This window comes from Gobio gobio (genome assembly GCF_949357685.1).
Source record: "Gobio gobio genome assembly, chromosome: 4".
Classification (NCBI taxonomy): Eukaryota; Metazoa; Chordata; class Actinopteri; order Cypriniformes; family Gobionidae; genus Gobio; species Gobio gobio.
The window spans coordinates 8,965,232-8,992,532 of NC_137100.1; the positions used below are offsets into that span (position 1 = coordinate 8,965,232).

A 27,301-nucleotide genomic window follows, 5' to 3' on the forward strand; every position below is an offset into this window, starting at 1 on the left:
AGACATTGTTTAAGCAAATTTGCATTCATGTAGCTTAGTCTGGCTCTATTCTGGTGTGTGATGGTTAGATTTCACAATCCAACCATATCTAATGTCAAGTTTTACTCACAAATACGACATTGCAAAACTAAAATGGGTTGCAAACGAGTTTGAAGTTAAAGACAATCCTTACAAAAAGCATCATCTATGTGTGTGTGTCTTTCTCACAAGAAATCCTCTTATCTCTGTCCCACAATACACACAACAACCCCATCCAGTCTAAATTTAAGAGTGTATCCTCAAGCTTCCCCTTAGGACAGATCTGTACAGAGAGATAGGCTAATGATAAAAGATGGCAAAGACAGAGAGAAATATGGACTATAAAGCAATATAGCCATAATCCCACAGAAAGCAACTCTAGGGTTCTCTTCCACACACACACACACACACACACACCCTCCATTCCCTGTGAGGAGCCTGCTGTAGTCTCATTATCATCAGAAGCTGCTCTGGGACTCTTCAGAGATTGCCATCTTTCTCAGCAGTGTATGCCAGAAGGACAACAACACAAAAGAAGGACAAGAGACAGACAGAAAAAACAAAAGAGAGAGAATGCACCAAAGAACTGTTTCAAGACAGGGACCAAACTACAGCACAGCGGCAAGCAAGACGCAGCAAGAAGAAAATCTGTGTCTTAAAGTTTCTATCTTTTTCTATACTGCTTGCATGTATTCTCAACACTGATGTGGTATGGACTGGCCACTGGAATGTACCGTTTCAATTTAAGGTCTGGATGCTGCAAACTGTCACTTGATGTAATGTGAATAGGTCTGAAACAAGAAAAGCTCAACCAAAATTGAAAATTCTACTCATCCTGATGTCATTCCAAACCTTTGAGACTTTGTTCTTCAATGAGCAGTTAGAAATTCTGAAGACTGTGCAATTTCAATGAATGGAGAATATTAAAACTTTAGGGATGCAGCAGTACCATAAAAGTATAAAAGTGGTCATGCACTATATTCCTGCGATGTCTCCTGAAGACATACAATAGCTTTGTGTGAGGAGCAGACTTAAATTTACATTGTTATCCAACCGATTATAACAGTGAGCCACACTATCAAGTCAAGGAACTGGATCCAGATTAGTCTGATTTCTGAATGAAATTCAGAACCATTCAAACTGGGTTTATGAACTGGACCAGTTGATTCAATGGAATGAACTCAAACGAATCATACACTAAATTTCTCATTAACTTGCTAAGGAGAATGTAAAGGTCTTCAGTAAATAATGACCTGGTCTTAGAAATAACTCAGAAGTCATATGAAACCCTTTTGTGGTGTTCTTATATTCCATTCATTGTAAATGCATGGAAAGGTCTTCAAAATTTCTCCTTTTGTTTTGTAAAAACATTGGAGAATGTGATTTCACCAAGTACGTGTTCCTGGATCAACATCTTTGTTGATCCTGGAACAACATTCCAACTAACCAATCAGATTTGAGGGACAAGTTTAACGGACATAGGCCAGTAAGAGCTGTGTGTGTAAACCTCACTCCCCTGGCCTCAAGAGGTGTGCTAGCAACTGACACTAGAGGCTGTGGTCTTTAGCATCCTTGTTGGTCCACCACCTCCCACGCTGGAGACCCCGGTTCGAATCCCGCTTGGGGCGGGTCGAGTAGGACCTGTTAAATTTGGTGCCGTGATCCGGATGGGAGTTATGTTCACGGCCCTGATACTCACTGCAAAGTTCTTTTTCAGTCTTTGCTTTCAAGTTCGAAATAAGAGAGCAGCAATATACTGTTAACGACCATCCAACGCCGGCCACTCTGCTGAGAGAAACGCTTAGATGAATATGTAAGTGCGGTGTGCTTTCCTCAATAACAATATAAACACAACAAAACTGAGAAAACAGCAAGCATTTTAAAAAAGCATAAGAAAAGCATCTGATCGATATGGATATGTTTGCACAAGCTCTGCAATTCAGCACTCAGGTAAAGTTACATCACGTTAATTTATATAGCACTTTATACAATAGATTGCTTAAAATCAAGCAACTTTACCGTATTAAGCATGAAAAACAGTGTCAGTGTCTCATCAGAAATACAACTTTATTTTATACTATAAAGCAGCTTTCCAGTGTGTTCATGTTTTCACTCATGGACGTCTGACTGCGACTGACTGAACCACAAAAGATTTCTACGTGAAAGAAGGCGGAGCCTACGCGCACACTTACCTATTACGTAATCGCCACTGACCTATGGTAGTACAAAAGTATTTACCAGCCATAGCAGACTTTTTCATAAAGTTGTTTTGAACTCTTAAAACGAACTCCAAACGAAGTTTGTTTTGTTCTGTTCATTCTTCAATTTCGCTTGAAGTGTATCGGGGCCTTCTGGGGGTGAGTGTAACGGATGTAGGCCAGTAAAAGCTGTGCGTGTAAACCTCACTCCCCTGGCCTCAAGAGGCACGCAAGCGGCTGCGGTCTTTAGTGTCCTTGTTAGCGCGCCCGTGTCCCATGCCGGACACCCGGTTCGAATCCCGCTCGGAGTGGGTCAAGTACAACCGGCTTAGTACAGGCTTACAACCAGGGCTAAGTGCTTCTACATCAGTGTTATTCATCTATCATTCCCCTCTGGTAAATTATTGGTAGTGTTCGGTTAGGGGTAGGGATATGGTTAGGACTCAATTTTCAGAGAGAAATGTTATTCCAGGATCAACAAAATATGTTGACCTATGTCTTACTTGGCAAAATCACAGTGACCAAAAAGATCATTGTTTTGAAACTATGGGGAAATAGTGGGCTTAAATGATCACAGAATGTCTTTGTTTTTTGTACTCCAATGAACTAATGAATTATTGAACTTTACCACATCGTTCTGTATGTGGTTTCCAAAAAACGCCCCCCCCCCCCCCACCCCAAAAAAAAGGCATGAAAACAAAGACATTCCTGCCAGCTAGACAACAATGGTGAGGAACACGCCCACCCCGTCACAAAGCACACGGGAGTCGACGCGAAACCTCCCAGATGGTGAATAATTGCACATCAACATGAAGATAAACTCGTGCAACAGAAGGGTGTAAGGGGATGGCTACACATCTGTCTTTTCCAGATGATTATAGTAGAAGGACTTGGGCTCATTTTGCGCCCAGCCCAGGCAAAATAAAAAAGCATAGTCCTGCTGCCACTAGATGTTTAAAATAGAGAAACTGACTCAACTAACAACGACCCATTGTTTGATCCAGTCATCTGTGACGTGCACCACCGTAAATTCCGCACATTTCTCAAATCAAATTGCCACAGTATTGTTATTTTCAGAAGTGGAACACCATAGTGTTCTTGTTTTGGATACATTTGGATAAATTTTCTCAGCTATTTTAACCATGTAGCCTATTAAGTGTTCACGTGCAGACAAACAAAGCAAACCGTGGCTATACAATGTGACGCGAGACGTCAATTGACGCTAATGCAAGAATCCATCAATGTTGCTATCGAAGTTTTTGTTTATTTATTTTTTTTGTTTGTTTGTTTGTCAACGTAAAAATCGTTTACAATGTTTACAGCTTGAACACCAACCGTGTAGTTATTATAACTATAATTAGGCTATACACAATCCCCATATAACAGCATGCATTTTGCTTTCTCTCCTTCAAAACATTGGTAAGGGCACCGGGCTGCTTACCAGACTTGAGGGTGGAGATGCAGCTCCATTCGATCTCGATCTCCCTGCATGACTCCCATAGCGACAGCGCGTAACCATCCGCCGTCACCCACGCGGGGCTCAGCAGCGCGACAATGTCCAGGCAAAGTGCGAGAAACACGCAGAGAAGAGCGATCAGTTTGAACGGCCGGAACACGTATACTTCATTCACGGACATTTTCTCATAGCAGACCGTCTCGGGTCTCGCTCGCGTTGGGATATGGAGCAGCGATGTAGCGCTCGTACTTCAGCAGTGAAAGTTTGTCGGTCTGGAAAGAGTTGAGCTCTGCGTGCCGATGTCACTTTCCCGAGCACTTGAAACGCTCTGCGGACAGAGCAACGCGCCACCCAACGACCAATCGAGAAAAAACACCAAGCATATTGGAGAGACGGATGTGATACATTTTCATGTAGGCTATGTATAATGCAAACGATCCTCATACATTATAGTTTTTATAGTTTTCATGCAACGTCATATATTGGAGGAGACGGTGTTATATGGGACTCATAGATAGGCTAGCCTACATGTTAAAAGTCCAAATACACAACCAATGTATTTGGACTTTTGTTTCCCCAACCAATCAGAATAATTTTGTAGCTGTTGGGTAAACTACTGAACACAATACTACAATTCAAATGAAAATGTTTTGAAGCAATTTCTGTGAGAGACTTTTTTATTAGTTAGACATTGCTTTTCACTTGAACCTAAAGTGGGACATTTTTAGCATATGAGTATTTTTTTTCTTGAAACTGACCATTTTAATTTAAAACCCACAATATTTTTTTTGACAGGAATTGATGTTGAAACTTGACCTCGTCCACTGTGATTATGTCCGAAATTGTCTACTAATATTTAAAGAACAATTGATCATACAACTTTTTTTTTTGTCCCAGGTTACCCGATGTCCCACTTTTGCTGAACTTTTTTAACCCTCAAACCGCCTTCGGGACAAATGTGGGCAAACTCGTTTTTTTTATTTAAATATATATATATATACTTTCATTAATCTGAGCGGTACGAGACTTGGCTACTTTTCCTAAATTTGCCACCTGAACACACAAAAAATTGACTCGATTCTACAATGTTAAGTGCTTGGGAAAAAAAACCTTAATCCCGCCTTCGTGGACAAAAATGGGCACCCAATGATTTGGGAAAAACTGTAATTCAGAGCATTTTTTTTTATGTATTTGTCCAATAAAAATAAATAAATCCAACACAATGCAGATCATACATACACACAAATGATGGAGTGAGCATACAACATTCTCAATGTGGAAAACACACACACACACACACACACACACGCACACGCACACACACACACACACACACACACACACACACACACACACACACACACACACACACACACACACACACACACACACACACACACACACACACACACACACACACACACACACACACACACACACACACACACACACACACACACACACACACACACACTTACTTCAAAGTCAGAATAAAGTCCTACTGCAAGATTTGTTGATGCTTCCAAACAAAACATGTAATACATTGTTTATTTGTATTTGTTTGATACCATTTAATTTTATTGAGTTATTGTTAGGTTTATTGTTTATTCTTACCTGTTTGGTACTGTACTTTTTTGAGTTATTGAAATTTGATGGGGTTTTTTTCTTAGAAATAAATGATTGCTCTGTCTCCTACTTTGTCCTTTCCTTATAGCATGGTCATATTTTTTCATCTTTGTATAGTCTCACCCAACACAAATGTTTTTTAAAACATTCTACAATTGTAACTTGTGATTAAATCTAAAACTTGAGGTCGTTAGAGCATTGGTTTATAGAGTTCAGACTATATGCAGCCTTTGAGTACTATTGCCATTCAGTGGCTATTAATATTGTAGCTTTTTATTATTTTTATACCATCATATGTCACCAAAGTCACCACATTTTTAGGTTTTGGCTCTCTAGACCCACTGGAATTTTTTTTTTTTTTTTACTGAAGTTAAAGAAATATTAAATATAACAAAAAAATAAGCATATTTTACATTAAAAAATATGGTACTTTTATAGTTAAATTAATTAATTTTTAATAACCCCAAAATCACAAAAAGGCATAAATTGATAGAATGTATTTTATCGAAGATGGTGATATAACATTTATAAAAAAAAAAAAAAAATTGGGATCACACCTGAGACCTTTGTGTCCAAATTTGTCCACGAAGGCAGGATACAGGGCTGTTATGTGAAGGGGGCTTGGGGGTTTAAGACGTTTTCAGAAATGCCAAGTTTATATGGAAGCTTGTTTTCGTGATGGAATAAAAAAGGTAGGCTAATTGCGACCTTTTTATCTCACAATTCTGACTTTTTTTCTCTTACCCTTTTTTTTTTTCTCAGAATGTGTGATGTAGAGTCACAATTCTGAGGATTAGTTCTTTCCTCAGAAAATCTCCATATAATTGGACTTTATAACTAACAATTGCAAGATTATATCTCCAATTCAGAGAAAAGTAGTCTTAAAAAAATGTCAGAATTGTGAAATAAAAAGTTGCAATTAGCTTTTTTTTTTTTACATTTTTTACTCCATGGCAGAAAAAAGCTTCCAAATGTTTAGCCAAGTTGTTCCCTGTTTTGTGTAGGCTTTGTGTTTTCGTTATTTGGACTTTTATGTTTCATTCATCCCTGTTCTGTTCATGTTTCCTGTGCCACATTTTGTAGTCCCTTTGTAGTTTTCTTCTTGGTTAGTTTCCTGATTGTGTCCAGTAGTGTCTTGCTAATCTATTACCCTGCATACAACCAACCGCAGTGTCTCCTGATGTGTTCATTGTCTGGTCTTCTTCATGTCTATGCATGACTGTCTCGTTGCTGATCTCAGTTCTGTTCTTAGTGTTCTGTGGTTTCCTGATGTTTTGAATTTAGTTTATACATTTATCTTTGTTAAATACTTTGCATTTGTATCCTGCCCTCCCTCATTTGAGTTCAACCATGTTACACGTTACCATGTTTTATTTTATAATTTGAGTGATTCGTAATTTATCATTAAATAGCCTTTACATCACTATCCCTACATTACTCCACTTGAAGGAGTGAATGAAAACGAATGAGTGAATTCAGACACTGAGTGCAGAGCGCCTTTGCATAGTTTGTAAATGCTGTTTAAAACATGGCAAACTGGCACCTCCAGTAGTAATGAATATATTTATCTTGATCTCTGTCGTGGAAAATATCATGTATAAACTTTAATGAACTAATTTAATAATTATTAAAAAGGAATTTACCTGTGTATGATGTTACGCTGTAGCCACGGTTTGGAAAAAAGATGGATGATTCAGCCGCGGGCGCATTCTCTTGGCGAGATGCAGGAATTCATTCGGCACAACTGTCCCAGTGCATTATGGGTATTCTTTAGCCGTTGAGTGTACATCAGTTGTACACTCTTTGTTGTGGTGCATTATGGGATGAAATGACTGCTCTCAGTAATGTCCACTATGGTTTCGGACACCACTACAAATGGCTGTCCCATCAAATAGTGCCCTGTTTAAGGGGGCAATTTCGGACACAGCTTAGGTGTGTTCAACTTGAAGTGGCACTGCACAGACCAATCAGTGTATGACATCAAAGCACAGCAAGAGCAGACGGCTCCATTTCATCACAATCACAATTTCAATTTCATGCTGACTTTTAATGATTCCTGAAGAAAAAAACATTAAATAACCTATAATTAAGATACACATTATAGAAGATTACTTTTTTGATAGATGTGTCAAAAAAAAGGTATTCTTACCAAATCAATGTCAACTAGCAAAAGAAACTTTTCTTTTCTAGTTGACTGAATACCTTTTAAACCTGTAATGCTGCTTGACAAAGCCTCGCCAGAATGTTAAAAAGAAGTTCAAAACGACCTTCAAACGTTTGAGTTTGAAGGTTATACAAGTTATAGACAGACAGTATAGGTAGGCAGTGGTGTAAAGGCCTTGTTTATGCATGATATTTAGAGTTTGAAATCACAGACATTCTGTCATTCAAAATTAAGGGAAACATCAGCCCTTAGCTGTTCGAAACTCTTTTGGCTTTATGGGGCTTATTGCTTTTATAAAATGGTTATTGCATAAATAAACATACAGCAAAATAAGTTGATAAATAATAATATTTCTACCGAGCAATAATTCTACCACCAATCATTTATTCACCATTGTTTAGCAGAGTGGTTGCCAAGCAACAGACCCAGAGGCGCATTAATAAAGCCATAAACCCCACTGAAGCCGTGGTTTACAGTGAATTTATAACAGCTGAGGGGCGTTGTTAGGCACAACATAGAGTGAGTGCCTAAAACCCCCTTAGCTGTTATAAATTCACTGTAAACCACGGCTTCAAGGGGTTTATTACTTTTATAAAACGGTTAGTCCATAAAAATATTTATTTCAATATTTATGACAGTTGCTGTTTGCAGATTTATTACAAGCAACCGGTAATGTTCTACCCAGATCTGTTCACATCCTAAGAATCGGATTTTTACTTTTCTCTGGCAACATTATCAACGTCGAAATGAATCTGCAGCCGTCAGGTGGTACAACTAGAGCTCTGTAAGTTGTTTACGTTCATTAGGCCTCATTCATGAAACACGAGCAGAACAAATTTTTGTGTAAATCGTCTGAAAGCCGTTCTGACGTACATTTTCGGATTCATGGAAATGTTTGTATTTTCAAAATTGTAGAGGACAGGACATTCCAGGGCCCAATTTATGGCCGGGCCCCTCTCTACCCATAACAGTGGACAAAGGTTTGCAACATTTTGATTAGATCTTGGTGGACTAAGACAAACAAACTGTTCAACGCCATCAGATAAAGATGCTAGGACAACAGCCAGACATCTCTTAGAGGGCAAGAAGAAGACCTCTGGTACTAAACCAAGGAAGGACAGGACTTCTCATTGTTCCACAAGCAGTTTCTGCCCTTCACCCATTTAGAGATAATCTCTAATGTCCTGGTCTGTGACTGTCATAAAAATTCCTCAGGACCTCAGCAGTAGTGGGTGAAACAAAGAAAGACCACAGTCCATCCAAATCCATTCCTAATTAAGTTTGGAAACCTTAAGACTGATGTAAAATACACACATCCATTTCATACTTATTCAAAGAAATATGTATTATCAGTGACAGCTATTTGTAAGGCAACATCTTACACAGATTCAGCTGTTAATGAAGAAATGAATGAACAGTTCAATATTTTTTCATCATGTTTGGTGTCTATTTGTTTAGAATATTGCCATTCTGGTGGTGAGAAATGCATTGGTAAACTTTAAAGACACTTTAAAGAATTCTAACTGTGTACAGTATGAGTTCCACAATGGAAAAAAGGGTGGGCCACTGTGCCCCCTCTGATTCCAGCGGCCAATCACAGCACTGGAATGGAGAAGCAGCAAATTGTAATCTCCTCCTCATCGGAAGGGAATAAAGGTACCCTTTCAACAGACACTCCTTATTCTGAGTCTCCCCTCGAGAGAGACAAACAGTTCACCAAGTTCTGAGTCTGTCCATTAAGGCCCCATTTACACTGCATGGTTCAAGTGACCCAATTCCGATTTTTCCCTCTCATGTGGCACAAATTGGATAAGACATGTGAACGTGTAAGCAGGAAAAAAAGGCATGAATTCCGATATCCTCAGATCGGATTCAGGCCTCACTCATATGTGGTAATAAATCCGATATGATTCGGATACGTGCATTTGCATCTGCCATGTAAGCAGTCAAATCCGATATTCCCCAGGAGATGTGAGTCGTACATCATTGAAAAAGGGACAAATGACGTCAAATCAGGTGGACACAAACTGCGATCAAGGGTTCTCCTCTTCTTTCTCCGCGTTACGAGAGCAATGTTTTGCTGACATTTAAAGATAGAGTGGAAAGCGAAACATTGAATAATCATTTCATCTGCATCCATTGCATATCGTGCCATTTTACTTCCTTTTCCGGGTCAGAACGTCTTGGGGTGTTTCGCCGGATACCGGTCGCTTTTAAAAGATGTAAGCAGGTCGTCACACAAATCGGATATAGTCACCAAATCGGAATTGTGCATCAAGACCTGCAGTGTAAATGCGGCCTATGAGCCTCTGGTTAATCCAGAGCGACAACAAAAGATCTTAAGATCTGAGTCTACAGTTTGTGAGGCATGTAACAGATACGACCACGTTCTGAACCTTCAGCCTGTGAGGAAAGAGACATTAACAAACACTATGTTTAGAGTTTTAGTCCAGCGAGACTATGGAGTCTCCATGCCAGAGAGACCAAAGCGGATTGACCAAGTTCTGAGTGTCTGGCCCAGAGAGGCAGAAGACGACACAGAGACATTTGCAACAAGGTTAAGCTCAGGAGAGCAAACCTTCACTTCAAGGTTCCTTCGTCTGCGTGTTCCAGATTAAGGACCTTCTGCACCTATTCAGGGCCTCATCTGCGTGTTCCAGATTTTAGGACCTTCTGCACCTATTCAGGGCCTCATCTGCGTGTTCCAGATTTTAGGACCCTTTGGTGCTCCAGGAGATCCGCATCCCACAGATCTTCATGTTCAAGACTGTTGAAACAGATTCCAGCTCTTTTCCCCACTGCATTGTCACCCAGCACAACCAGTGGAAGAAGTCACCGCCATCGGACTGCTTACTCAACCACGTGGAACGTAAATATCTAAATATATTCTAATTTACATTAGAGGTAATATAACTGATGTTAGTTAATAACAATAATCATTAATTTATGTTTGATGCACAATAAGGTTCTTCACCTTAGTTTCAGAGAAACAACAGTTTATCTTTCCATAAGATAACGCAACTCTTCCATAGCCGCACTCAACTTAATCACATGTATTTTTTTGCATCCTATGCATTTTATTCCTTTATCATTCATTTTATTCATTTAGTAGTTGTGTTGGTTATCCTTGTTTATCTTTGTTAATACAATTAATGATCCAAAAATCACAATGAAAGTGGTGACGTGAGTACCAATCACTTACCTTACTTAGCGTCCTTGGATGGACGAAAGTAAAATCACAACAAAATATTAGTTGGTAAGAAATAAATGTATGTACACCTGCTCCCTACCACATGCAAATGGTGTGCAAAACATTTGAATGTTCTAATTTAGGCAAACTGATGATATTGCACTTTGATGCACTATGTACTATAATAATATTTCAAAAGTTGATTTGCCCTGTCTTTTTTTCTTTTTCAGCTTTGGTTAATAGGCAGTTGATATTGCTGATTACAGCATTTTTATATTCAGTATACCCTACCATTAAGGTCAGCCCTTAATTGCTTCATAAGTTTTGTGTCTTCACTAATTATGGTAAGGTACATGATTATTACCAAGACCATAGCATTATAATGAAGTGTTTATTTCTTGCAGGAGAAAAAAAATGTTTTGGAACAACATGAGAGTGAAAAAATGATGACAGGATTTACATTTTTCTGTGGACTATCCTTGCAAGGTATGTGTCTATATAGAAATGGACTTAAATATAAATAGCATTAGAAATAAAAATCTCATTAGCACTTCAACAGCAAACTGTGCATGAAGGTTTGACGTCAAATGTCATTGGGACCAGGTGCCATATTTAAAAACACAATTTTGAGAGCTACGAATTAACTGAACCCTTCTCCTGTGAAAGAGCATTTTATGTGTCTCTGGGTCTCCAAGTGACTTTTATGTAGGTGCTAAAAATAAAACACTGCAGTCAGAATTGTAAGTGCACTGTGTGGAATTACACATACTGTAGAGTCTCTTCTGACCTTAAAGCGTTACAAACGTTCCCGCGGACCTGCATTTTGCTAAGATTTAATAGGCTTGTAACATGGATCAAAACAAAGATTGATCATCAACATAAAATAGTGCATGTTAAGTAGGTCAGCGTCTTCAGAAGTCTTCAGTCATGAATCATGATACACACCATGTGAACTTCATCCATCCATAATTAGCTCTACCCTTTGCAGATACCATGGCATGACAGAAAGCGATATGGGAGTGTCTGGAGAGAAGAAAGAGATAGGAAAAGCTTTTGGAGGAGGAAATCATAGCATAGATGATTTATAATGAGAGAGACAGAATGAGCCTTTTAAAGATCCCATGTTACACCAGCAGCTGAGCACCGGAACAGAGTATCATCAGAAATGCACAAGCACACACGCACCCGCGCGCACACACATGAATGCTTTTATTTGGATCTGAAAGACATTGCAAAGAAGACAAGATCCAAATACTCCGGGAAGAGTCATTGACAAAGTGACAGATCTACAATTCATGGCTCGCACACTTTTACAGGTCCTTCCATTTGTAATACTGAACACATTAAGGATAAACAAAACATCTCCGTCTCCATATTTTCATGCTCCCTATGGTGGCTGAAACAGAACAAAATTTTGCAAGCCTTTTTGCCTCCTTTTTTTGCAGCCCCCCCAACTGCATCCCCCTGACCACATTCTTATGGACATGGCCTAAACTTCCGAACACCAGAGTTATTAATGTACAGTTGTATCCGAGTCTGTGAATGAGATCTACCAGTGGTTGATATTTCAGTAATTTGGAATAGTAACAAGTGTCCATATACAGGTCAAAGCAGCAGCCCACCTCAAAGACACACACAGATTTCATGACCTTTTTTACAATCACAATATCAGGAGTATTGGGAATGTTTTTAAAATAGTCACTGTCCGATGTGTTCTGATGAAACCAGTTAGCCTGTACAGTGCTGTGCTGGTACATCTGAATATCATGTCCATAGTTTAACCTCTGCAGGTCCTTTGCCACCAGATCAACCAGACGGTCATGTCTGGCCACATACAGTCCTTTATAACTGTGGCATCCATTCAGTATGTGAGCAACTGTCTCATTCTCCTGCTGGGATGGGTGTAGTATACAGTAGGGCTCATGCTGGGATGGATACCATGTTGCCAGATTGTACTTGGTTGGGAGACACTGCAGTCTTGCTTTAACCATGAATATTAGGATGTCATCTGAGATTGAGGGGTTTGTCAGAACAGAATGAGACACTGAATGGTCTGCAAATTGAAGTAATGCAAGTTTTCCTTGTAATCTGAGGCCCGTCCAGTGCTGTCCGCTCTGGGTCCGTCTAAGATTAAGAATCGAAGCTCTTACGTGTTTAATCTGTGGCTGGTGAGGTGTGCTGTCTTTATTGAGTATCGCCCGGGTGGAAACCAGCGACACACACACACACACACACACACACACACACACACACACACACACACACACACACACACACACACACACACACACACACACACACACACACACACACACACACACACACACACACACACACACACACACACACACACACACACACACACACACACACACACACACACACACACACGTTTGGTTTTCAAGTTTTGTGGGGATCATTCACATAATGATTTTTACAATCTGTACATTCTATCTCCAAACCCTAAACCTACCCATCACTTTCTGCATTTTTACATTTTCAAAAAAACACTTAGTATGATTTATGAGCTGTTTTCCTCATGGGGACCCACAATTTTGGATAACGCCATCTTTGTGGGGACATTTTGTCCCCATAACGTATGGTTTACCTGAGCCACACACATAGGCACAGACACACACTCATATTTAAGCAACAACACTTGTACATACACATCTGCATACATGTACACAAACACACATATATGCACATGCAAATAGATGCTGCTCAGATGTCTGAACTGGACATTCCTTGCTTGCCCTGCCATCTGCCTTCCCGCCTCCCTGTTTACTCATCCTGTCTCCAGGTCTGACTTGTTAGCATAATTGCCATTCCACAGTCTTTCACAGTTCATCTGTCTACACCCATACAAGTCTGTCACATATGTGTCTGAATATGCTGTAATTAATAGTGCTTGCTAAGGTAATGAATGTAATCTTATACGAACGTCACGGTTGTAGCTATAGGGGAAAAATGGAAATAATCCAAGAGGTGAATAGGTGCATGTTATTTGGGGGGATGGCCTTATTATTCCAGTGGTGCTGAAGAGTCCAGAGCAAGTAACCAGAACAGCTAATCAGAATTCCTATCTTCCCTGATGGATATGAATGGTACACAAATTGCATGTCTTGAAAAGGAGGAAAGCATATATTTAAATAAAACGTGATTCTTCCCTGCCAGATATTAAATGAGCAAAACTGTGCATATTCTGCCATATTGATCCGACTCACCAGACCCATGTATAGGGTGTGGAAGCAAACACCTAATTAATGCCCATTAATCACCTAAAACACCAAACAAATCAATGTACAATGCAAACACCCAGAACACACACACACATCTGGTTCACTATCTTTGTGGGGACTCTCCACAGTCAAGTCACCTTTATTTATATATAACGCTGATTGTACAATGCCGATTGTTTCAAAGCAGCTTCACAGTGTTAAACAGGAAAATAATGCAACAGAATTTGATTCGGCTGTACAGCCGCACTGGAGAAAACGGCGATGTCATCCAGCTCATTTCAATTATCATATACAATGCAGGCAGATCAGTAATTTAGTTGAAAATGTATTTGAATATTTAGTGTCCCCAACTGAGCAAGCCAAGCCAAAGGCGACAGTGGCAAGGAACCAAAACTCCATCAGGTGGCATAATGGAGAAGAAAAAACCTTGGGAGAATACAGGCTCAGTCAGGGTGCCAGTTCTCCTCTGGCCAATGAACAAACAGTATATGATTATGATTCTGGCAACATCACAGGTCCGAAGTAAAATTAGATCGGAATATTCGAAAGATCGGTGTCATCATGCCGGAGACGGGTTTATTGAGGATGCCGTGTCAATGAGGCAATTATTAGATAGGAATATTCAAAAGATCGGAGTCATCACGCCAGAGACAGGTTTATTGAGGATGTCATGATGATGAGGCAATTATTAGATAGGAATATTCGAAAGATCGGAGTCATCACACCAGAGACGGGTTTATTGAGGATGCCGTGTCAATGAGGCAATTATTAGATAGGAATATTCGAAAGATCGGAGTCATCACGCCAGAGACGGGTTTATTGAGGATGTCATGATGATGAGGCAATTATTAGATAGGAATATTCGAAAGATCAGAGTCATTACGCCAGAGACAGGTTTATTGAGGATGTCGTGAAGATGAAGAAATTATTAGATAGGAATATTCGAAATATCGGAGTCAACACACCGGAGACAGGTTTATTGAGGATGCCGTATCGATCAGGCAACTATTAGATAGGAATATTCGAAAGATCGGAGTCAACACGGCGGAGAAGGGTTTATTGAGGATGCCGTGTCGATGAGGCAATTATTAGGTAGGAATATTCGAAAGATCGGAGACATCACGCCGGTGACTGGTTTATTGAGGATGTCGTGTTGATGAGGCAATTTCAGGGGGGAGTCTAATTGACACTTCAGTGATGCGTTGGTCATGTCAAAGCGCAGGTCCACCATCTGATCTGGATACGGCCCGGATCCGGTTGACTGCAGTAGACCTCGGGATAAACAGAGAGACTAACATTAGCGTAGATGCCATTCTATTTATGATGTAACGAGTGCATCAGGTGTTATGGGAAGTGTTCCTGGTTCTGGCTGACCTAGTTAATGCAGCCTAAAACAATCATTTAACTGATTTGAATCATATAAATTAAAAATTTTCTATGTGTATGCCATATGTCACACATCTGTTCTGTGTCTTGCACGATTGGGACTTTTATGTTGAAGGTTATTTGTCACTAGGTTCTGTGTTCTTTTCTGTGTCCTGTTCCTGTGGAGTTTTGTAGTTTTTTGTAGTTTTTCTTGTTGATTAGTTTTCCCAGGTGTTCCCATTCACCACTCCCTGTGTTATCTTGTTAGTCTCCCCTGTGTGTATATAAGGCCCATGTTTTCTCTGTTTCTCTGTCGGTCGTTGTTCAAATGTTTAATGTTGCTGTTATGCAGGTATTCGCTGTTCCCTGTTCCCGTGTTTTCTTTGTGTTTGTTCAGTGTTATTTTGTTCCTGTTTTTTGATTGTTTATTTAATTAAATTCTCCCCTGCAATTTGGATCCTGTCTCTCTCTACCTGCCGTCTGTTTATTCCCCGTTCCGTGACAGAACGACCGACCCAAGGAATGGATCCAGCGGGGAAAATATCACGTCTCCATCAAGGAGAGCTCTGCATTGAGGACTTTGTGCTGGAGTTCGTCAGGTTGGCTCGCCTGACTCAGATGGGTGAGGTATGCTTGATGATCCTTTTTCAGAGGGGATTGTCAGAGCCCCTCCGGTCGTGCATGCCTGACTGGGACCCTAACGGGTCATTGGAGTGCTACGCTGCTCAGGCACTGGATCTGAGTAGCTGGATGGCGGGGGTCACCAGGTCGGAGATGCCGGTGGCTATGGTCTCCATGGAGGAGGACTTCAAGGCAACCCAGAGATAGGGGAAACTGGCCTCAAGGCTGGAGGACACAGCTCTTTGCTCGGTCCGATCTGCGGACATCCTGGCGGTGATGATTTCAGCCGGGATGGCTGTCATATCGGAGCCGTCTACCCGTACCCAGAGCTCAGAGAGGGTCCCGGCCCCTGCACAGAGCCCAGAGAGGGTCCCGGCCCCTGCACAGAGCCCAGAGAGGGTCCCGGCCCCTGCACAGAGCCCAGAGAGGGTCCCGGCCCCTGCACAGAGCCCAGAGAGGGTCCCGGCCCCTGCACAGAGCCCAGAGAGGGTCCCGGCCCCTGCACAGAGCCCAGAGAGGGTTCCGGCCCCTGCACAGAGCCCAGAGAGGGTTCCGTCCACTGCACAGAGCCCAAAGAGGGTTCCGGCCCCTGCACAGAGCCCAGAGAGGGTTCCGGCCCCTGCACAGAGCCCAGAGAGGGTTCCGGCCCCTGCACAGAGCCCAGAGAGGGTTCCGGCCCCTGCACAGAGCCCAGAGAGGGTTCCGGCCCCTGCACAGAGCCCAGAGAGGGTTCCGGCCCCTGCACAGAGCCCAGAGAGGGTTCCGGCCCCTGCACAGAGCCCAGAGAGGGTTCCGGCCCCTGCACAGAGCCCAGAGAGGGTTCCGGCCCCTGCACAGAGCCCAGAGAGGGTTTCGGCCCCTGCACAGAGCCCAGAGAGGGTTTCGGCCCCTGCACAGAGCCCAGAGAGGGTTCCGGCCCCTGCACAGAGCCCAGAGAGGGTTCCGGCCCCTGCAAGGACAGCGCCGCCCAGGCGCCCCACTCTGACCGCGCCGCCTGAACTCTGCGGGCCGCCCGGGCCGCCTGAACTCTGCGGGCCGCCCTGGCCGCCTGAACTCTGCGGGCCGCCCTGGCCGCCTGAACTCCGTGGGCCGCCTGAACTCCGCTGGCCGCCTGAACTCCGCGGACCGCTCTGGCTGCCTGAACTCCGCGGACCGCCCAGGCCGCCTAAACTGTTTGTGTCCCCCTGCCCTCACTGGTTTGTTCCCCTCTTTCCTCCCTGATCTGTCCCTCCCGTCCCGCCCCGCCCCGCCCTGGTCTGTCCCTCCCGTCCCGCCCTGGTCTGTCCCTCCCGTCCCGCCCTGGTGCCCTGGATGGAGTGTCTGGAAGCCACTCCTTGGAGAAGGGGTAGTGTCACACATCTGTTCTGTGTCTTGCACGATTGGGACTTTTATGTTGAAGGTTATTTGTCACTAGGTTCTGTGTTCTTTTCTGTGTCCTGTTCCTGTGGAGTTTTGTAGTTTTTTGTAGTTTTTCTTGTTGATTAGTGTTCCCATTCACCACTCCCTGTGTTATCTTGTTAGTCTCCCCTGTGTGTATATAAGGCCCATGTTTTCTCTGTTTCTCTGTCGGTCGTTGTTCAAATGTTTAATGTTGCTGTTATGCAGGTATTCGCTGTTCTCTGTTCCCGTGTTTTCTTTGTGTTTGTTCAGTGTTATTTTGTTCCTGTTTTTTGATTGTTTATTTAATTAAATTCTCCCCTGCAATTTGGATCATGTCTCTCTCTACCTGCCGTCTGTTTATTCCCCGTTCCGTGACACCATAGTAAAGAGATGTGTTTTTAGTCTAGATTTAAACTGACAGAGTGTGTCTGCTTCCCGAACAATGCAAGGAAGAGTGTTCCAGAGTTTAGGTGCTAAATAGAAAAAAGGATCGACCGCCTGCAATTGATTGAATATAATGCGTTAAGAGCTCACTAAAGTACTGGGGAGCTAAACTATTTAGTGCTTTGTAAGTAATACATTTCAAAATGTATGCAAAGTTTAATAGGGAGCCAGTGCAGTGTTGACAGAACCGGGCTAACATAGTGGTTATAATCGCTTATAATTTACAAAAAAAATCCATTACATATGGTTATCCGTATCGGAAAGTAGAAACTATATTTATAAAATCAATATCTATAGAAATCTATAGGTGTACCAAATTATTCATTGATTAACCATTAAAGGGTTAGTTCACCCAAAAATGAAAATTCTGTCATTAATTACTCACCCTCATGTCGTTCGACACCCTTAAGACTCATATTCAGAACACAAATGAAGATATTTTAGTTGAAAGCTGATGGCTGAGAAAGGCTTCAGATAGGCCTCCATTGGCATTCAGTACATTAATACTCCCAAGACCCAGAAAAGGCACTTAAAACGTTGTTACAAAGTCCATCTCACCACAGTGACTCTACAATCATTTTACGATGCGACGACAATAGTTTTTGTGCGCAAAAAAAAATCTAAATAACACCTTTATCCAACTTGTTATTGCCTTCCGTGTGTGCCTCCACGACGCATGCGCGAGAATATGACGCAGATCCAGTGTTCGGACAGATAACCCAGAAACGATTTGTTAACAAGCAGAGGAAGACGCGCGTATCTAAGCTGTTGGATTCTACATTGATCGTGCTTAAGGTCTCGGCGTAGTTCTCAAAATGGGACTAAAGTGTGCATTTCATGGATTCCCGAACCCCGGCGCTACTGTAACAAAGTTCGTAAAGGGACAAGGAAGAAGACAAGGGGTCGGCTTTCTGGGACTCGTAAATGCTCTTTTATTCTCTCTTTAAGTCAGTAAACAAACTGTGTGCACATCGCACAAAACATAAAACAATAAACAAAACTCTTTTTACATTCGTCGGTTTCATTAGCAGTTCCTCTCTGCATCCGTGTGGCTACGAGTCCCAGGGTGTGTCTCTCCAGCTCCTCTCTCCCCAGTCCCATTTCCTGGGTGGCTTATATCCTGTCTCCCCATGCCAATCACTGAAACAAGAGACAGGTGTTTCTCATTTGGCCTTGATTCACTTACGTGCCGCTCGTCCTCTGACTCTCTCTCCTGTCACAGACTTCGCTAAACCACGCCCCCCTCGCCACATACCCCCACCGCCCGACTCAGGCCGGGGAGCCATCCGGAGTAAAACAAGAATCAGAGTAAAACAAGTTTTATTTATTTAAAAGTTTTATATAAAAAGTCTCAATGGGGCCTCTGGGTCCACCCACCGATGCAGGGGCCGAACCACTGACCAGAGGAGGGGAGGGGAAGTCGGTCACCTGTCCGACACGCAGGTGAGTGTCCTGGTAAGTAGAACGGTGTAGGACAATTGAGCAAACAGAGTCTTTAGTCGAAGGGGGCCTTCCTTTGGACGGACAGGTGAGTCTCCTGGTAAGTAGAACTTGTTAGAACATTTGGACCGAACAGAGTCTTTAGACGAAGGGGGGGGCCTTCCTTTGGATGGACAGGTGAGTCTCCTGGTAAGTGGAACTTGTTAGAACATTTGAACAGAACAGAGATTTTAATCGGGAAGGGCCTTCCTTTGGACGGACAGGTGAGTCTCCTGGTAAGTAGAATTTGTTACGACATCGAACAGAGCAGAGTCACTTTATCCATGCATGCACGTGTTTCTTCAGTACAAGCCAAAGGCTTACCACTAGGGTATACTTCTGCAGGGCAGGCAGGGGTAGGCTCACTAAGTGTCTCCCTTTCAGGCGGAAGAATGTTGGCTGACGCGTGTTCTGGTCAGCAGATGAGGAAAGTTCACTGAGTGTCTCACTCTATGCGGACATCACATGGGTGGCCGTTGGCGGAGGGATGCTCGGTTAACAACAGGATAGGTTATTCAACTACACACGTATTTCCCCATAGGACAAGAGAACAGGCTTACGGCTGGGTGGGCTTCTATCAAGCAGGCAGAGGTAGGTTCACTGGGTGGCTCACTTTAGGCGGACATCACAGGGAAGGCCATTGGCGGAGGAATGCTCTGTTAACAACAGGATAGATTATTCAACTGCACACATATTTCCCCAGGGGACAAGAGAACAGGCTTACGGATGGGTGTGCTTCTATCAAACAGGCAGAGGTAGGTTCACTGGGTGGCTCACTTTAGGCGGACATCACATGGAAGGCCATTGGCGGAGGAATGCTCTGTTAACAACAGGATAGGTTATTCAACTGCACACATATTTCCCCAGGGGACAAGAGAACAGGCTTACGGCTGGGTGTGTTTCTATCCAACAGGCAGAGGTAGGTTCACTGGGTGGCTCACTTTAGGCGGACATCACATGGAAGGCCATTTGCGGAGGAATGCTCTGTTAACAACAGGATAGGTTATTCAACTGCACACATATTTCCCCAGGGGACAAGAGAACAGGCTTACGGCTGGGTGTGTTTCTATCCAACAGGCAGAGGTAGGTTCAATGGGTGGCTCACTTTCTTTCGTCTCGGGCAGTCATCACATAGATGAGCACTGATCGAGGGATTTCTCTACTGACAGACAGAGTACGTTATACAATGCATATCTTCTTTCCACATTTGCATAAAGGGGATATTCACATTCAACACCTGAAATCCTTCTTCAGTGACAACGGATAAGGATAGGAAAAATAGGGAGTGTAACGGCAGTCAATTTAATCCCCACACACTGCAACCTCACTTCAACGCAATACTGTGCAACACATCAATTCAGGCACTGCATATCCACTCTCACTCAGTGCAATAAGGCCAGCACTCACCCGTTGGTCAACCTCTCCACTGTCGTACTGAATCCGTTATCTTCAGATGTTGGGTGGGTTAAGATGCCTTTTTACTGAAGCGTGGAGGACACTCCCTTAACACTCGATCACACTCATAAGAAGAGGCCATAGTTCAATGATGACTTGGTTCAAACGCTCTCTCAGGTGACAATGACACTCGTGATCAGTACACTTCACAACTTCATATTCAGTTCAGTGCAGGTGCATACATTCAATGAAATCCAATACTCATACTACTTATCTCCGTTCTGATGTTGATGGCGCTTCTCCAGTCTGTACTCAACTCTGTAACTCCTTGCAAACATATCCATACAAATGCCACTTCACCCTTTGTACAGCCGAGCCTTTGCGCACCCTCTAGGAACCTCCATGAACCAACACACCCAATGAAGAAATGACTTCTCTCGGGGAAGGAAGAACGCTAAACTGTCTCTCTACTTCCTTTTTATACTATCCTCTGTCATCTCCCACACCTGCTCATCATCCGCCATTAGCCGCCATTTTGTAGGGGCACATGTCCAACCGGAACCGGCCTGGTGTTACACCAACAATGTTCCGGGGGGGAACAACTTCTGACGGGACTTAGTTCCGCCTCACTTCGTCACCTTGTGACACTTGGGACTATTTTGTGTAGTGAAAAGGATACTTTGTGGTTTTGTGTATTGTACTAACAACTGAAAATATGATTTGAAAGGTTTGAAAAAAAAAATGCACTTTTGATGATCTGTTGTAATATTAGTATTATTTTTTATGAAAATGTACACCTTGCTTGTGAAAATAGTACAAGAGCGAATAAATAACTGTAATTATCTTTAAATATTTTAAATTAAATTGGTTTAGTAGACTGTTCAGATTATTGTCTTTTGGTGCTGACCAGCATATAGTATAGTTCAAGAAGGAATAAAGTCCACAATTAATCCACACTCTGATCAACATAATCATAACCGTTGGAACAGGGAGAAAACATGTAGGTGAATCTATACTAAAATCAATGTTATGACCTTGCATTAATTTTGTTCCGAACTAAATTGCTCCATTTCAGTTCCGGCTTGTGAAGATTGCTGTTGATGTGAGGGAAGAACGTTTGTTACAATCTAAACCTGACTATAAACATACTCGACTTTATTATTTTGGATACTCTAGTGTACAATTCTGTCTGTGGCCATGTTTCTGGATTAATAAAAAAGGAAGACACAAAAAGACTTGGTTGTTTGTGTTTCGGAGAATTGATGAAAATAAGAAATAATAATTTGGTTTTATGAAACAAGCAGTTTCATATGGTGTTCCTATTGTCAGGAGCAGTAGTGTGGTGGTTGGTATTGAGTGTCATTATCCAAGGTGAGGATTAAATTATTTGAGATTTATTGGATCTGCTGATCCCACCATTTATAGACATGAGATGACCGTTTGTTCAACTCCTACCGAAAACATAATGTGAGCATCCATGCCTTAATGCCCATTTGGATCCCATATGCCTCAACTAAGGTTGCAGAGGAAGCCTTTGTCTTCTCCCTCAAGTTCATGACCGGTTGGTGTATCCCAAATGGATCTGTAGCATGCGTGTGAACCTGTGCTAAGACGCTTTCTTTCTTTGCAGATGACTGGCTATTTGAGCGACCTTCTAACCAGTACTTCCTGGGTGACGTGATCAATCTTGAAGCATCAGTGCGTTTGTACAACCATGTTCCCGTCCGTGTGTTTGTGGACAGCTGCGTGGCTACTGCAGTCCCTGATGTTGCTTCTGTCCCCAGATACTCCTTTATTGAGAATAATGGGTAAGAGGTGCTACCTCATGTATACCAGCTTCCAGAAGGGTTGTAGGTTTTCTAACTGGGTCTTGTTTACAGGTGCCTGGTTGATGCCAAGCTCACAGGCTCCACGTCTCACTTTATGCCTCGGACTCAAGGTGATAAGCTACGGTTTCAACTAGAGGCATTCAGGTTCCAGCAAGCAGACAGTGGACTGGTGTGTATGTTTTAGTTGTGCAACTCTTTGTATGATATGCTACCATGGTGTACAAACAATTGTCTTTGCAGGTCTACATCACATGCATTTTGAAGGCGGCTGCAGCAGCCCCAAGTTCTGAGCAAAAAGCTTGTTCATTCTCTGCTAATGGGTATGTTGGCTGCTAGATGGGTGTACAGGTAAATTAGTTGTCGTCATCTTAACTGAGGGTGTTTCTTGTCAGTTGGGTGTCCGCAGATGACTGACCAGGTGTGTGGCTGCTGTGACACCACTTGTAACATCAGAAGTGGAAGTGATCGGCTGCTTACGGGTATGGACTAGTTCTAGCTTGTTGTTGTCTTTCATGGCTTTAGTTCTCACTAATCATGTGTTCCTCAGATCTACGATGGGAAAAGGCATCTGTTGGCCCCATCAATGTTAAGGACTATGGCCAAAAATAAATTAAGGGCCATGTGATTTAATAAAAATGATCTTAATAGCTCTGTGTATGGTCTTTACTGGCACAATACTGAACATGTCTATCCAGTTTGCATGATTTTACTTTTCTAATTTGCACCACAAAATACCTTTTTAACAAACTGCGTAGAAGACTGATGCAGACGAGATGGTTGAACAAAGTTGTTGTTTTTGAAATATTTCACCAGTGTGATATTTAATCAAAGACGTGCATTGTGTCTAGGATTATTTAGACACGAGCCTGTAGTGAATGGTTTAAGAGTTATGAGCCATTAAATACTTTTGATCACTGTAGCGCCACCATCAGGTCAAATGGGTTGAGCCTTAGTAACGTTGACAGGGTGGGTACTATACTACCTTTTAAAGATTTACACCAGGGGTGTCCAAACTCGGTCCTAGAGGGCCACGGTCCTGCAGAGTTTAGCTCTTACTTGCCTCAACACCTGTCTGGAAGTTTCTAGTATGCCTAATAAGACCTTGATTAGCTAGTTCAGATGTGTTTAATTGGGGTTGGAGCTAAACTTTGCAGGACAGTGGCCCTCCAGGATCAGAATTAGACCCCCCTTATTTACACGGTCAAGTTGAACAAGTTTTACATATTTAAGGATTATTCAATCTGATGGAATGTCACTAATCGAAATCTGTAAATCTTAAATTTGTGTACACTCCCAGTTGGAAATCTTTAATTGAAAAGTCTCAGATATGATAGGGTTTCAGCACTACATGCTTGAATCATAGACTGCAAATATGGATAAAGTGTCTGACATCACTTGTTGCTTTCAGAAGAGCAGTTTTGTTGGCCATTGCCATCTTGGCAGCTCGACACTGCGTCCCACTCACAGATAACTGAAAATGGGCAGAGGCGGGATGTGGGTGGTTGCTGAAACCATACCCACCTAGCTCAAACATAGCAACTATGGACCTGTCACTGAAATGGCTACACCCTTAGTTATGCAGAGGCTCAATATCAATTTAAAATGGCATGAAGGGCAAAATTAGCTGTATAGACCAAAACCACTTTGTACCAAGGCTGTAAAGTTCCCTGCTGTAAAGTCTCTGCTGGGCATTTTAACATGGGGAGATACAGATTTGAGTCCCTTTTAGAGCCCGTCTCTAGCAGCCAGTTGATGAATTGCAGTTTAAGACACTTCCGTGTTGGCTTCCAGAGAGACTGCCACTTGGCTTGAATCCCCAAAAATAAAGCAAAAGTATCCACTAGCACCAGAAAGGATGTAATGCCATTGAAACACCCGTTAGTGTTGTACTAGGCCTACAAATGACTTGAACAAAGTATCAGTCCCCACACAGACCAGTAGTAAAAAAGGCATTTTGTGGTGCAAATTAGAACTGTCAAATCATGCAAACTGGATAGACATGTTCAGTATTGTCCCAGTAAAGACCATACACAGAGCTATTAAGATCATTTTTATTAAATCACATAGCCCTTCAGTTATTTTTGGCCATAGTCCTTAACATTGATGGGGCCAACAGATGCCTTTTCCCATCGTAGATCTGAGGAACACATGATTAGTGAGAACTAAAGCCATGAAAGACAAAAACAACTTAGAGTTAATCCATACCCGTAAGCAGCCGATCACTTCCACTTCTGATGTTACAAATGGTGTCACAGCAGCCACACACCTGGTCAGAGTCATCTGCGGACACCCAACTGAAAAGAAACACCCGCAGTTAAGATGACGACAACTAATTTACCTGTGCACCCATCTAGCAGGCAACATACCCATTAGCAGAGAATGAACAAGCTTTTTGCTCAGAACTTGGGGCTGCTGCAGCCGCCTTCAAAATGCATGTGATGTAGACCTGCAAAGACAATTGTTTGTACACCATGGTAGCATATCATACAAAGAGTTGCAAAACTAAAACATACACACCAGTCCACTGTCTGATTGCTGGAACCGGAATGCCTCTAGTTGAAAGCGTAGCTTATCACCTTGAGTCCGAGGCATAAAGTGAGACGTGGAGCCTGTGAGCTTGGCATCAACCAGGCACCTGTAAACAGGACCCAGTTAGAAAACCTACAACCCTTCTGGAAGCTGGTATACATGAGGTGGCACCTCTTACCCATTATTCTCAATAAAGGAGTATCTGGGGACAGAAGCGACATCAGGGACTGCAGTAGCCACGCAGCTGTCCACAAACACCCGGACGGGAACATGGCTGTACAAACGCACTGATGCTTCAAGATTGATCACGTCACCCAGGAAGTACTGGTTAGAAGGTCGCTCAAATAGCCAGTCATCTGCAAAGAAAGTGTCTTAGCACAAGTTCACGAGCATGCTACAGATCATTTTGGGATGTACCAACCAGTCATGAGCTTGAGGGAGAAGACAAAGGCTTCCTCTGCAACCTTAGTTGAGGCATATGGGATCCAAGTGGGCATTAAGGCATGGCTGCTCACATTATGTTTTCTGTAGGAGTTAAACAAACGGTCATCTCATGTCTATAAATGGTGGGATCAGCAGATCCAATGAATCTCAAATAATTGAATCCTCACCTTGGATAATGACACTCGATACCAACCACCGCACTACTGCTCCTGACAATAGGAACACCATATGAAACTGCTTGTGGGGTGTAGATAATGTTGAACGTATAGACAAGCTCATCCTCAGTCACCTAAAAAGAAAGCTAACAGTATACGATCATGGATATTTTTGAACGGTCCCTGTGAGTAACATCAAAATAAAACCCTACTATTGATGTGCTGCTACATCCATGCAGTTCAGACTCAAAGATGAGCACTTGAGCAGAAGGATCCTCTCCAGTTGCAGTGCAGCCTCCCAATGTAAAAGCAGATGACAACAGTGGGTTTCCAGTCCCAAAGAAGTCCTTCATCACTTCCACATGTACTGAATCCTCTCCACACTGAGCAGCGACACTGCTGGCAGGGATAGGATGCGGCAACTCAAAAGGAACGTCGGGTTGCTGTGGTTCCTCTGGTAGACTTGGAAAGCTCCACGTCAGTTTCGGCACTGGACCCTGCAACATCTCTTTTGATTGAACACCCATAAGATCTTGAGAAGGCTTTCCAAAGTCAGTTCTGATTGCTGTCTGGACAGGGAACGTTTGTGGTGCAAATACAGGTTTACTGGGAACCACAGACATCCTGGAATCAGCCTGTTGAGAAGCTTGCGCTAATGCCCTAGGCCTAAACTCACTTGGACTGCGACTGTGTGCTGCTCTTGCTCTCCATTGTGCATCAGACAATCCAAGAGTAAGAATAACCACCAATCCAAATCCAACCTGCCAAAACCCCATTATTGCCAAGCTTGTTTCAATGACGCTTTAGGGTGCTACCCTGCAAATTTATACAGATGTAAACCAGCATGGCTCCACCTTTCATTTGACAAGCAACATTTTTCTCTGCACCTGCCAATTCACTCAATCAATATGTCACAGGTGAAAGTCATTGATTCTTTATTACTCGGGATAAAATTAAGTCCCAAATAAGGGCAGGTTATATTGGTAGCTAAACCAAATGATTATTTCTTATTTTCATCAATTCTCCGAAACACAAACAACCAAGTCTTTTTGTGTCTTCCTTTTTTATTAATCCAGAAACATGGCCACAGACAGAATTGTACACTAGAGTATCCAAAATAATAAAGTCGAGTATGTTTATAGTCAGGTTTAGATTGTAACAAACGTTCTTCCCTCACATCAACAGCAATCTTCACAAGCCGGAACTGAAATGGAGCAATTTAGTTCAGAACAAAATGAATGCAAGGTCATAACATTGATTTTAGTATAGATTCACCTACATGTTTTCTCCCTGTTACAACTGTTATGATTATGTTGATCAGAGTGTGGATTAATTGTAGACTTCATTCCTTCTTGAACTATACTATATGCTGGTCAGCACCAAAAGACAATAATCTGAACAGTCTACTAAACCAATTTAATTAAAAATATTAACAGACACGAACAAAAGACAAATTAACAAAACATTAGTCTCCTAAACAGTTTACATTGCAAATACAGTGCAGTGTTTCCATGTCAGAATGCCAGTTCTGTGTTGGCCGATGTTCACATGAGCACTACGGCTTATGCGTGTGAAGCTGACGCAAGGGCTGGACAATAATGAGGCGGCGTTCTGACGTAGAACACGGAGACGCTGCTCTGTATTTACAACATAAACTGCGTGTGAGACTGACGTAGACGAGAAGAGATTGTTGAACAAAGTCGTTGTTTTTTAAGTATTCTCGTCGCTTCATAACATTAAAGTTGAACCACTGTAGTCACAAGGAC

General features: G+C 42.4%; 1 protein-coding gene across 1 annotated transcript in view; it reads right to left on the minus strand.

The window, feature by feature from the left end:
• Positions 1-4,004, minus strand: part of LOC307125817 (transmembrane protein 47-like) — a 39,283-nt gene extending 35,279 nt beyond the window's left edge. The window contains exon 1 of the mRNA XM_079815963.1: positions 3,658-4,004. Coding sequence (XP_079672089.1) covers positions 3,658-3,853 — 196 coding nt within the window. The 5' untranslated portion in view covers positions 3,854-4,004. The remainder of the gene's footprint in view (positions 1-3,657) is intronic.
• Positions 4,005-27,301: the final 23,297 nt, after the last annotated feature.